At 43.8% G+C, this 14124-nt stretch overlaps 1 protein-coding gene across 1 annotated transcript in view; it reads right to left on the bottom strand.

Moving 5' to 3' along the window:
* The window catches only part of LOC121720069 (SREBF chaperone), a 31269-nt gene extending 17237 nt beyond the window's left edge, over positions 1-14032 (bottom strand). The window contains 7 exon segments of the mRNA XM_042105902.1: positions 1732-1904; positions 2204-2309; positions 4165-4385; positions 4598-4755; positions 5319-5439; positions 8763-8964; positions 13866-14032. Of these exon segments, the coding sequence (XP_041961836.1) occupies positions 1732-1904; positions 2204-2309; positions 4165-4385; positions 4598-4755; positions 5319-5439; positions 8763-8884 (901 nt within the window). The 5' untranslated portion in view covers positions 8885-8964; positions 13866-14032.
* Between the last annotated feature and the right edge of the window lie 92 nt (positions 14033-14124).

Below are 14124 nucleotides of genomic sequence, written 5' to 3'. Positions count from 1 at the left end.
ATTTTACCTTGTCTACATTATACTTTACTCTCCTATTTGTCCATATTATTTATTACTTATTATTATTTATTTACTCTTGCACTGTTGGACTAATGTTGGACTACTTTTTGCACCTTCACCATGACACTCACTCTCTTGAGCACCTTGCCAGGCACACATAACTAAGGACTATGGTTGGACTACTGTTTGCACCTTCACCATGACACTCACTCCCTTTAGCACCTCACCAGTCCCGGCCCTGTCACTACAAGCGTCTTATGCTTGATCACCCTCAAGCACATTGGACTTTCTTAATTTAATTTATATAGTGTATTTAGTTTTCTTATCTTCTACTGTCTTTATTGTACAGTGGAGTTTAGTTATATGTTTACCATTTCTGCTGTAAGTGCATGTTGTGTGTGATGTCTGTATGCTACTGAGACCCCTGAATTTCCCCTTGGGGATCAATAAAGTGTGTGTGTGTGTGTGTGTGTGTGTGTGTGTGTGTGTGTGTGTGTGTGTGTATGTATGTATACCTAGCTATCTATCTAGACTGATTCTGAAAACGCGAAATGAACTGGCCGTTATATATCGCACACTGCAACGAGTTAGTATTGCTGTGTTAGACCTGTTCGGTTCCACTTGCATGTGAGAAATCTCTCGCATATGAAAAATATAAAGACAAACCTGCGCTCACGTTTAAGGGCAATTTTGCGCAAAACTGCCACATCCATAACGCCAACACAATCCCATGGTATTTAGTTGCTGTTATGGATATGACAGTTTTGAGTGGAGTTGCCCTTAAATGGTGACAGCCTCAATTCTTGCATGAAACTTCACCTCACTGAATATGAGCCAGCCAGACTCCAAGGCCATCACCAAATCTAATATCTGGTATGCCTAATGTTCAATTTCGCCAATGACATGTCAACGAAAATTGAGTGTTGTGTTGTTAACTATGATGTTACTTTGCATACCAAAGGACACTGGAAAAATAGGGGGTGGTGTTTAGCCTACAGTACATGGGAAGCCTAAGGCCTATACTTCTGTCATTCCACTTTACATTTCAAGTTACTTGCACATTAGGCCTACTTTTGTAGAGTAGAAAATGTATTTAAAAATCCTCTGTTGAATGAAAGTAACTGTACGTTAAATATCCAAACTTTTTTTTGTAACCGTCTTTATCTGGCTCTTCTGAGATTAAAAAAAAAAAAAAAAAAAAATTGGTAAAAGTGGCTCTCCAGGCAAAAAAGGTTGCCGACCCCTGAGGTAGAGAATGGGGCAGGTCATTGATATATGACCTCCAACTTCAATGCTTGTTAAAAAAGTTTGTATAAACAAAACGTTTGTTTAGGAAACGGCAAAAACCACCTGATTCATGAACTCTCTGGAAACAACATGTTTAGATTAGCTCGAAGGAGGCATGTGAGGATTAAGTTCTGAGAAATAACAAGCGTGTCATAAGGAATGATGGACATGAGGTAGGGTGACTATGTGTATGATGGAGTTAGAGGAAAGGAAGTGGGAGTGTGAGTGTAAGGGCTTCTACATACTCGACGCACCCGACCGGTAGTGCAACACCGTGACGTCAAAATGACGCGAGTATAAATGGTTACGGCGCTTCTGTGACGTCACATTGTCGCGCTACCGGTCGGGTGCGTCGAGTATGTGGAACGTTTAAGTGGGAGTGTGAGTGTGTGTCTGTGTGAGTGTGTGTGAGTGTGTCAGAGAGATAGTAAGACAGACACGTACGGGTGGAGAAGTAGATGTAGGCGAAGAGGATGATGTAGGTGGTGACCAGTGGGATGAGCTCAGCGATGCCGATCTCCTCTTTGAAGTGGACGTGCAGCAGGTGGTCATCACGCAGGCTGCAGTTCACAGAAGGATGCAGCTGCTTCAGCCGGGCACGGAGGCTACTCAGGAACCTGCTCTCACACACACACAATATAAACAAGGCAAATGGTCAGAGGAAACACACACTCATACATAAACAGAATCCACCATAAACATCTACACACACACTAAACAAAGGAATGGAAAGGTCTACAAAGGTGCACAGTTAAGCGTGCACATTTATAACCCAACAACATGTCGTGAAAACAAACAAGCACACACACACACACACACACACACACACACACACGCCAAGGAAAACCCAAATTCAAGGTCATACAAATACATCAACACAAGTTAACATTCATGGAGTCTCCTGGTGTGTACTCACCGGGCGTCATAGTGACTGAGCGCTATGGTGATGGTGTAGGTGACCGCACGCTTCCTTCCGTCCAGACTGACTCCCGTGTGCTTCCCTGGCACGCCGAACAGCAGGTCTAAGAACAGAGAGAAAGCTCTGTTAGCATCCCCACAAACAGAGCAACAGACGTAAAACAGCATGTGTGCTGGACATGTAAGGGATAATGTATAGAACGCCGGTCATTATTGGGAAAATAAGTCCCGACAGGGTGAACCGGACGCGGAGGGGTCTTGCTTCGCCCTGAAGGGACTTATTTTCCCAATAATGACCGCGTTCTATACATTATCCTGCTTATTATATGGCTACTTGCCAAAACGTAAAAATAAACTGCTGAGAAACATAGTTCGCAACACACGCTGAACTTGGATCAAACATTCTTTAGAACACAGCTGATCAACCGTCTGCTTTACCTTTTGAATGAAGTTCCAATGCAAGAAGTGAACGGACTATTTGCGGAGAGATATGGAAAAACTTAAAGGAGAATTCCGGTGTGATATTGACCTAAAGTGTGTTGAAACATGATACCGAGTGTGAACGTATGTCTCATAGCCCATCTCGGCTTGTCCCCTGCACTCGAAAATCTGGCGCTAGTTAGCCGATGCTACCAACAGCTTTTTCAATGGTGGTGCTTTGGCATCGGGCTAGCCATGCAAATAAATACATTTAAAACGAGACATTGAGAACTTTGAAAAAGCACTGGTAGTTTACTTACAAGACGATTTATACAGACAGTATCTTCATGTTTAGCGTTTGCAGCCATCTTGAATTTAGTCACGATAAGTCGAGCGAAGAGTAAGAATAAACAGGTATGATAAGGGATCAGATTCCAAAAATAATTCCGTGGAAATGCATGGATTCCAGTTGCTGCTACTGGAAGAAACTGGAATCCATGCATTTCCACTGAATTATATTTTGAATCTTGTAAGTAAACTACCAGTGCTTTTTCAAAGTTCTCAATGTCTCGTTTTAAATGTCAGGGCCCTCGGAAGTCTACCAATGAAGTGTGGAGATACATTGAGCCTCGTAAATGGTGTAAAACAGTGATTTATTTGCATGGCTAGCCCGATGCCAAAGCACCACCATTGAAAAAGCTGTTGGTAGCATCGGCTAACTAGCGCCAGATTTTCGAGTGCAGGGGACAAGCCGAGATGGGCTATGAGACATACGTTCATACTCGGTATCATGTTTCAACACACTTTAGGTCAATATCACACCGGAATTCTCCTTTAAATCAGCAGCACAAAACCCGTTGTCATTGACAGCGGTAATTATATGTTTGCAGCAGTAATTACAAGAACATTTTTACCGTAGAACGTTGGGAAATCCCATTCAAGTCAATGGAGCGTTCTACTAGCATTGTGAAGAGCCGTATAATAAGCCAAGTTAAGGTCATTTCCTAATGACCATCACCGCTGGGGGCAGGATCAAAGGCCAATGGATTTGGCTCCCTTAATGATCATAATCTGAACTCCATTAAACCAGATAAAAGTTCTTTGTATGAAGTTAAACAATGCATTTGATGGAAAGATACCCTCTGCTTTAAAGGTATTTGTGTAGTACTACTGGTGTTCAAGTGAAATCAGAGAAGAACACGGTCTCTTCAGGGTGCACAAAATAATTTGCAAATATAGACCTACACACAACAGACAAGGCAAATGTCCAAGACCATCACAAACTTTCCAAGTGGCAGCCCTTTTGGCATAATTGCCACCAAATGAACACCCAGGACCTTTGCACAGAGATCCCCCTCTCACATGTGTTCATCCAGATGACCGATTAGTCCCCTCTCAGACCCACCCTCCCATCCTATGAGCTATTTAGATCATAATATGTTATGATCACATTTGTAATCTCTTAATGATCTTGTGTTCTTTACAATAAACTGCATATTTACCTCTCTCCCTCTCTCTCACTCTCTCACTCTCTCTCACCTCTCAGGGTAGCAGAGGTGTGGAGGACTTTGGGTTCATGCTTTTGGACAGTCTTCAGGAGGTCAGGGTCCGAGTCAAATAAATCCTGCTGGTTCTGCCAATAGTTGCCAGGGGAGACCAACAGGCAGCCGTGTTCAGGCAGGACTGCCCGCATGCGTCGTAACCCTGGCAACAGGTCCGTCACCTGCAGACAAAGCACCTCAAGGCTGCGGACACCCGAGCTGTGAAGGATAGAGGGATAGAGACAGCCAGGGAGAGATGAAGAGAAAGCATGAGACTAGAAAAAAAAAAGAACACTCATGCAAAACTAGCACAAAGACTGAAATGGAAAACCTCATTGTTCAAATGTAAAATGAGAGCGAGAGCATGACCACATGTGCACGTCCAGCTAACGGAGCCGTAGCGTGGAGCCTGGGATGAGAGGCCAGCTCACCTGTCGGAGTACACATGGTTCCGGATCTCCTCCAGCAGGCTGAACACACGGCCCAGGGGGGAGCGGAACACGTCCACCGGCACTAGGGTGTTGTCCCAGGGGGAAACGGCAGCCTTGACCAGGACCTGCTGGATGTAGGCCACGGGAGGCCCTCGATACTAACCACAGCCACAGAGACAGATAGCAGAGAGTGAGGAGACGGATGCATTAGTCAGGAAACACCATAACCAGGCCTGAAAATGGAGTTCAAGAAATGTTCCTTTGGGAAATTCTTGAAGAAACTTTCATTTCTATAAATGAACAAGAATGTGGTGTGTTGACAGGAAAATGCTTCAAGCAAGTTTTTTTTATTATTTTTGCATACAGCACAAAACAAGAAATAGTCTAAACAGACTTCTAACTGTACAGTAAAGATCATATATTTCCTGTAAGTCCTGTTTATAAGCTCCGTTCGATTTCGGCAAGAACATCACTCCATTGAATAAGCTTAAAACAATTCTGGACTGTCCACACAAGACTTCTCAGGAGAGATATGGAATGTGAATAGGTGTATTTCAGCAAGCCCATATCTGTGCACATTATGCACTCAAATACACATTCATTCATAAGCAAATTTGGGTGTGGCTGCATGTGTGAAAGTGTGCTTGTGAACATGCCTTTCATCAGTATGCGTCTGCGCGTGCGTGCGTGCGTGCTCCGGCGTCTGTGAGAAAGTTCTTACCCACTCTGGCCGCTCCCCCAAGTCTCCCTGCGGCTCATGGGAGGGGACGATGTAGTCTCGCAGGCCGGTGGTGAACTTCTCAGGCCCTGTGCCAGGCAGGGGCAGCTTCAGCAGTGGGTAACTGACAAAGGAGGCATTTTAGGAAAGTTACATTGTGTAGAATACACACACACACACACACACACACACACACACTTAAGAAATACCTTCTGCATGAGAAAAGGAGGAGGGTAAAATGTGAAGTAGCTGAGACATGCATTCACACAAAACTTTCAAATAGCACCACTAGCCCATATGGAAAAGGCATGATGTTTGGGTAGCCAACCACAACGCCTTGCCCAAGAGCCTTCCCTCCCTCACCACAAACAAACACCCACAGTCCCCCTGTTGAGATGGCGCTGCACAGAAGAAGCAAGGCTTTATTTCACGGGGTCATTTCCAAGGAAATGGGAAATATTACAAAGCATGGGCTTGTTTCCGAGAGGGCAGCGCAGGAGGAAGAGGGCACGGACAGATCATTTCTCATGGCCCCCGTGTTGAGATAAGCAGCCTGCAGCAGCACCCTGCCTGCCTGCCCCCACCCTCTCTCTCCTGAGAAAGGGCTCTTACGAAACAGGGGCCCGCCGGCAACCACTGCACCTTCCCCTCTGAGCTCCTCTCACCCCAGGTGTGTGTGTGTGTGTGTGTGTGTGGGAGAGAGGGAAGAGAGAGAGAGAGAAACTGGGGTGAGATTGAGGAGGGCGGGAGAGTGTGTGAGTAAGACAGGACCGTCCACCACATTCTTTTTAACGGTCGGCACTGAAGGCCCACGTGCTGCCACGGGGAACGCTAGAAATGGAACGGAAGATTTCTGATTGACGCCTACACCCTGGAGCGGTCACGTGCTGTTCACCTGCATTCTGTTTAGTGGGGGGAGAAGACACTTAGGGGCACTGCACGTTCTCAACAGGTGTTTACAGGGAGGAGGGATGCTCTGGAATGGGACTGTGGTGCGATTCCTCACATTCCAGACTGAGGTGTTTTTTGAAATAGATGCCGTTTCGCAACGTTTGGAAATGGCATGGGGTGGCTTCTCCATTTACTACAGGATTGCCAAGTGGTGGGATTGACTGTATTACAGTACATAGCTTATCCTGCATCTTGTAGACATTGACTACCAGCCAACTAAAACAGTGTTGTGAGATCAGATGGGTGCAGATTGAGATATTCACATACAAAAACAGACTCCTGTTTACTGCAAACCCCACAGCGCAAAGTGGATCTTGGAACTTGGGTACGACATCCTGTTTGACGGTCATCTTTTATCTTTAACAGCGCAAAAGCCCAGTGTGTAATAGGCTTAGGACGTAGTCAGCACAGAACCAAACAGTAACTGGAACTGCAAGAAACACACTCTTGAACTATCCATTTCTTCAGAAAGTAATTTTTACACATGTAAGCACTGGAAACCTAGCCTGGAAAATCCAGACCCTGATAATCTAGAAAGATTAAGAGTCTGGCAAAGAACAATGTAATGGCCCAACTCGAGGTGCGGCAACAAGCATGCATTTAAAAATCTCACTGCACGCAATTGGATAATACTAGACCAAGTTTACTCTGAATTATTTCGGACTTCGACACAATCGTATAACACTACGACCAATGTGTACTGTCCTCCAACGTTGCAGCGCTGTCTTCATCAGTTTAGCTGGTTTCCCGGAATGTTGGGGTAAAAGTAACGTGCATCATTGCTCTTTGCCAGAGAGTCTCGCAGAGACAATTCCATTGTGCTCTCGCAAGAACTCTGGATTTCCAGGGTACTGGAAACCTTTTCCAGCTTCTGACTCAATGTCAACCTTCATAACCACTCCTGAAACATTAACCGAACGTTGATGAGTTATAGGAAAATTGATTCTGCGAGGGTGCACGTGGGACGCGTCTACGTTTTAATGGCGTCTCTGAACAATCTGCCATTCCTCAGCCGAGTGAAATTCTCCTGTACAGGGGCTGCACAAAACACAGAGCCTGCCTTTCTCAGGGCGCCAGGCTAAATTGCCAAATTGTTCCCCCTTCTCACCCTGCTCCCTGAAGCTGACTCAGGTCACTGTACCTCCACAAAGGCCCGTTTTGTAGCTCTGACAGCCTGGGAGAGGCTCAGCAGATGCTGGTTCCTTTTCTCAGGGCGCCACTTTCTCACAGGCAGCTTCTTTTTTTTCTCCGCCTGGGGGTCTGTCCTTTAAGCGAGCTCCAGGACTTTTGATTCACTCAAAGCTGGCGGGGGCTTAACAAAACGCAGAGTTTCTCTGGCACCCAGACAAAGTTCTGAGAAAGCACTTTTTCAGTCATCGCACTGGTGAGCTCTCCAACGCCAGGCTTCGGCCCTTTGATGTAATCTGGAGTGACCAGATCTGCCCAATTTGTGATCACAGCTCCGTCTAATCCAGCAGAGTCTGCAGTTCAACGGGGGTAACTCTGTGTGCTTCACTCTCCGGCTAAAACCACTTCCAGCGGGACCCCTCCAAGCATCAGTATGGAAAGAGACACATTTTGGGACCTTTTTTGTAGCTTATGAAGAAGCCAAAATACTTCCTGAACAAAATTTGCTTTGACGTCAATAAATGCTAAACTGTCATGTAACCTACCATTTTGTCATTTGCTTTTGTTATCTTAGCATTGCTTCAGCACATATTTTATCTTTGTTTCAAAAGTTGTCTCAAATGTTCGTTTGTTCACTCATTTCAAGAGACCAATGCAACCAAGACAATGACAACTAACTGTTATTCACAAAGATTCTTGAGGCTAAATGTAGCTCCCAACTGGCGAAACTCACAAAGAATTTGTGCTAAACGTTGTCTGGGATGCTTAACACCACCAGAAACAACCAAAACCATTAATTGTCGAAACATAAACTAAATGTAATATTTTAATGTGAATCAAAATTTTTTTCAAAATTTCATTTGTTTATTATTGTCAATGTTTATTTCTTTCTTATGTCCTTCTGTCGCTCATCAGCCAATCACTGAAGTCACTGCAAGCAAGCATGTGCATGAGAACTGACGTAACCATAGCAACGGCGCTCTCATCTAAGGAGACGGCTTTTTCCTTGCTAAAAGTTGGTCTCAGCAGCTTTGTGAATAGGTTTTAAGACAAAACTCTTAGTTAAAACATTTTATGAGTTTTAGGAGTATTCTTAGTGGTAAAACCACAAGCTTTGTGAATACAGGCCTGGGGTAATTAGACACTGGTGTAGGATCTGTCACTTTGACAACAGAAAAATTCCCTTATCAGACTGCTTTGTTCAACTGAATAGTATACACCATAACAAGGCCTGTGAAATGTGACCCAATACTGGACAGTGAATAGATAGAAAAATGGCACCAATATCCAGACCAATCCCCTCCTCCACACAGGTGCACACAGTCCCTCAGAACCAGGCCCAGAGCCAGTGGCTGGTCCCTCACTCACCAGCAGGTGAGGATGCTCGCGGACGTGAAGAGGATGATGGGCACGGGGTAGGAGGCGCAGAGCAGGCCGTGCCGGTAGAAGGCAGCCGAGATGCTCTCCCGAAGACGCTCTCGCACCGTCATCCTGCAGGGGTGGGGTCAGCTGGACGCCATGGGCACGTGGTGGGCAGTCGAGCAGGGTGCACTGGGGACCATTCAGGGACCTGGAGAGGGGAGAGACGGGGTTAAAGTTAGGCCACGGCCAGTCACAAGGGAACATAATCCTCGAGTCTGTGGTCTAAGAATATTGTGTTCGGTGTTTGTTTGCTTTTAAAACAAAATTACTTACTTAATATATTTCAATGTAAGAATAAAAGTACATAAAAGAACGTTAACATAAAAAATACATCAATGTAATCCCGGGCAAAACCATTCAAGACAGGCTGGGTGTAGATGCCATGGGAAATGCCTCGTCATTATCAGAGCATGAGCAACACAAAGAGAAAAACAACCCAGACAAACCAACCCCAGACATGAGCTCCACCTCCACCTAATTTTATAACTCACTTAGAGCACATGTAGGCAGGAGATGAGACCCATGAGTGCCTGACGCAGCCAGAGAATTCAGCTCCCCTGGGTCAGGTGACTATCTAAAGCCAACACACAGAGCACAACAACGACTTTTACAAGGATCTGTCTTATTTCACTTCATATTATCAATATTTCTTTAGGTCAATGGGTTGGTGTAATCATTTGTGAAATAGATTCCCTCCTCTACAGTCTACACACACAAGTGGACATGCGCATGTGCACACACACACACCAGTGTTTCCCCTACAATGTATTCATCAGCGGCGCAGCGCCGCTCCTGGAATTCAAGCGCCACTGCAAAAAGAGTTGCCTAATTAAAAAAAAAAAATAGACGCAAGTGAACTTCAGGAACAGCTGCCGTTCGTTCAGGTTTCATGTCAACAAATAATAGTAGGCTAACGTTGAAGGCGCAGTCAGGGATTCCACAGGAGATCATGCTTGTTTGTGTTTATGTTTAAGTTTATTAGCAGATGCAATTTTGTGCAAAAAAACGTAGCCTACATTATGTTAACCAAGGAACCAAATTAAACACGCCAGCGAGATAGCTCGCCCCTACCTTCAGTAGCCTATTCCCAGATAAATCCACGCATTGTTTCGTTTTTGTTTGTGATACAGGCAATGCTTTCAAGCCCTGTGTTGCTAACATACCTAGGCTGTGAAACTAAGGTCTAGCTAGCCTATTGGTGGGTTTAATTGAATTTGAGTAATAGGATACGCAAGCATTTACATCTGGAGATAGTTTGTAATTCCTGTAGAGCTCATCAAAATTATAGATATAATACAAGACACTTATAATCCAAGTGAATTTTCTTAGAATTTTTGACCATTTATTTTACCAAATGACATGGGAAACATAATTAATTTCAACCACATATTCTTATGCACCATGCACAACAACATAGCTTAAAACCGTGAGAATCAAGCTAGCGTGACGGGCCGTCACGGCATTAAAGTGACAGGCACTCAATTCGACTTGCACAGCACCAATACAGTGTAATGGCATGAAAGAGAAGTCTATATAGTTTATACAGTGCTGTGCAAAAGTTAAGACACCCATGCTGAAATTGACTAAAGGGAGGAATAAAAACATATTTTGCCTTTTGTCTTAATGCCTTAATTAAAAAAGAAATAGGACATCAATTATTTTTAATGCATCATGTATCGTATAAATACATTATATATAAATGTCTTAACTTATGCACAGCACTGTATATTCTAAATAGTAATAGTTTGTACAGTGGCCTACAGTGTACAGTTGTACAGTGGCTAATACTAATAATGTAAATGAAAAAGGTGAAAGAAAAACATGAATAATCCTGTTCAAGTACTGCAATAATCATGCTTGTGTTGATGGTTATGTCATAATTTGTAACTCAATCAGTCCATTTCTTTCACAAAATCCACCAGAAGTCACAATTTAAGGAGTATTTTTTTCAAAAGTTTCTCTTTTATCTGGGGGGGGGGGGGGGGGGCTTCCTACGATCAACAGCACCGCTGCTGGAAAAAATTCTAGGGGAAACACTGCACACACACCCTGTAGTATAACCTACCAGCACATTCCTCCTTGGAAATTTACCTCCAGAGTGTCTATAGCACACACAGCAGTCTATAAATAATCCCCATTCTCACCACAAACGCGTTCTTTCAAATAACAACGCAACAACCATTACAACGCATTCTCATTGCAACATACTGCCAGCCACACAGAAGCGTTAAACTGACGAGAGCTAGCCTGCACCACAAGTGCACTAGTAATGAAATATCTGGTTGGTGGATCCAGTTTAGAAGACTCCACGGGTCAACTTGTTTACTAGGTTTGGGGAATGTTTTCTGTGATGAACACTGGGATGAAGTGTTGAACACCAGTCACCAATGAAACCAGGTTGCTAGTGCTTCTGATGGCGTCATCAATCACGACCCACTCCAGAAACAAGGTGCTGTTCACCCTATGTGCTTTCTCCTCCCTCACACACGTCTTGTGTTTTGTTCATCCCTTCATCTCCTTCTCTCTTTTCTTTATTTTGTCTTTGTACAAACCCATATTTCTCACCTCTCTAGTGAGGTTACACGAGTATGCCAGAGGCCTTGCTTTTGGCAGGTACTCAATGTCTCAGTCAGTGAGCTAATCCAGGATTGAGCTGCTCACAGCCACGCAAATGAGGCTCAGGTCCATCCCTCTTCTCTTTCCACTCCCCCCTTCTCTCTCTCTCTCATTTTGCGCCTCTCATTCTTTCCACTCTATCCCAATGCCTCTCCTTCATTCCCTCAGTCTCTCTACCTTTGCCACCTGATTGGAGAAGCTTAAAGAGGTAACATGATGCACAGAGAGAAGAACTCCACATCCCACCAACCCAAACAAACAGCAGACTCCGCTGGGCTTAGGGTGCCTGTGCTTTTGTTATTCTGAGCAACCTTAAATTGAGGAGTCCTTGTTAGGTTTATGAGTTCTGGCTCATGACCAGCAGGCACGTGTGCCTGTGTACATGCAATGGAACTGGCATTTACACCAACATAAGCATTGGAGCTGCTGGTGAACAAAGAATTATTTAAACTATATTAGTGAGAGCAGTAGACGTATCGTTCATTACACTGCAATGGGGGTAGATTTTCATGCAGATTACAAGTCATACACAATACAATGGGGTCAAACTGAGGACACAGGTAGCAGCCATGACAGAGGAAAAGAAATAATCTAAAATAAAAAATAAAAAATAAAAAAAATGCCTAGGGCTGAATGAAAAGTAGTAAGTAATACGCCACAAAAAGCAATTCAGAAGAGACTGTTCAGATAATAAAACACACTTGCAAATGCAAATTCCTTCATATCATGGCTATTTTTACTTCATGGCCAACACAATAACAGTCATTGTTCTCCCCAACCCTAGTATATAAAGACGAGTAGGCCTACCACTTAAACACGATTCATTTGACACGATTTAATTGACATTTTCCCGCCAATGGTGCCTCAACAAAGGTTATCAGTGTATGTTAACGGGCAAAATCTCAGTCAGGTTCAGAGACATGTGAGCTACAAGGTGCGCATTTGCTTGAGAACATGTCAACTGCATGATGTGTGTTTATTTGAGTTAGGCTACTTGAACCCCCTGATCTCGCAAACCGAAATAGACTACTCTCTAGAACGCAGACGGTACACACTGGATACACAACAACACAGGAAGCACAAAAAGGTTGGGCACTCGAAAAAGCGTTATTAAACGTTCTGTCAGTCGTTCACGAAGGCACTATTTTACAGTGAAAGAAATTTCTCTTGAAAAGGTCATTGACTTTTACTGACGGCTAAGAGCGCAATAGGTTGCTTTTCTCGACGGTAAAGAGCGCACCACTTGCAAACTTGTTTTAAGATTTCTTAGAAGTTAAAAGCAACGTCTCTGACTCTGAAACATGCCTGTATGTATAAATGTAAAACAAATGTCTAGAATTCGATGTGGTCTGCACATTATTACACCAAGTGACAGGCAAAAACGTGTACGACAAAATGACGCAACACCAAGGTAACAATAAACACCAAGGTAACAATAAACACCAAGGTAACGTTACAGTAGCAAACTGCATGCCACAGAAATGAAGGGAACCAACAAAACCCCTTGTGCTTGCGAAAAGGCTGTGCTGGTCATAGAAAAGTTTAACGACGCTAATTTAGCGGCTGGCTATCAAAACAGTCTCAAGCCATTAATGCAAAGCAATTAGCGTGCCAGCGTAACGTCTGCTAAATGAACTAGCGAGTGCACAACACCATCAACGAATGCGCTGAAAACAATGTCCCATTAGAAGCATTTTCTCTATTGTTATTGTAACACACGTCATCCGTTACTAAAATCTTTCTACAACTCAGCCACAGTCAAAGAACAGTGAAGTTAAACTTCCCGGTTTACAGTAGCAACAATTGACTTGAGATTTTAATCTCATTATGTTTCTGTCAGAGCTCGCGAGTTCATGACAGGTGCTGGCTCCACATCACATCATAAACAGAACCCATGCCATGCTTCAAACCATGCAAGCAAAATAGCTGTATGAGCCAATCATCAGAAAAGGTTTAACGTTAACTTTCGTATTTTTCAACACAAACTAACGTTACCGAAACGCTCATTATTCTTAACCCATGTTAACTCAATGGCAACCTGCAGCAGCATCCTGCTTGCTAAAGAAGCTAGCGTGTAGAATCTAATTTGTAATAACATAACATAACCACGAGTTCTCCTCTGGATCTGTTCAGCCATTAAAGTACCAAGCGTCTGTACTACTGGAAATTCTGACTAACGTTTGAATGTGACAAACGTGCGTTTTAACACATTTACTACGTATTCTACCAGCACCAGCTAGCTCTACCAACACTGCTAAGTTAATTAAGAGAAGTAACGTTACACCTATGCACCTCGCGGCTCGCTCTACTTTCAGGAGGATGAAATTAGCAGGGGCCTGAAGCTACCTAGCTAGCTGCTGGAGAGCAACTGGTACAACGTTAGCTAACCCATTTATCAGTGTCTCTAAACATTTACAATTAACTGGCACTTACCAAGATACATTGATTCCTCCGCTTTAACAAACACTCTTCTCCAGATAATATATTGTAGACGCACCATGAAGTATATTCCGCGCTGGCTCATAAGCAAAGCTGATTGCTACACTGCATCATGTCACGGCGGTACACAGTAACACTACAGGCTAGTACCATACACTACGGCAGAGAATGTCTAATAAGGGGAGAACTGCCACTCTCGGAAAACTTCCGGTTTCTGAACTGGTTGCAGTTCCGTTTGTGGTTCCACATGAGG

The sequence above is a fragment of the Alosa sapidissima genome, chromosome 10 (assembly GCF_018492685.1).
Source record: "Alosa sapidissima isolate fAloSap1 chromosome 10, fAloSap1.pri, whole genome shotgun sequence".
NCBI lineage: Eukaryota > Metazoa > Chordata > Actinopteri > Clupeiformes > Clupeidae > Alosa > Alosa sapidissima.
This window is presented reverse-complemented; position numbering and strand designations above follow the sequence as displayed.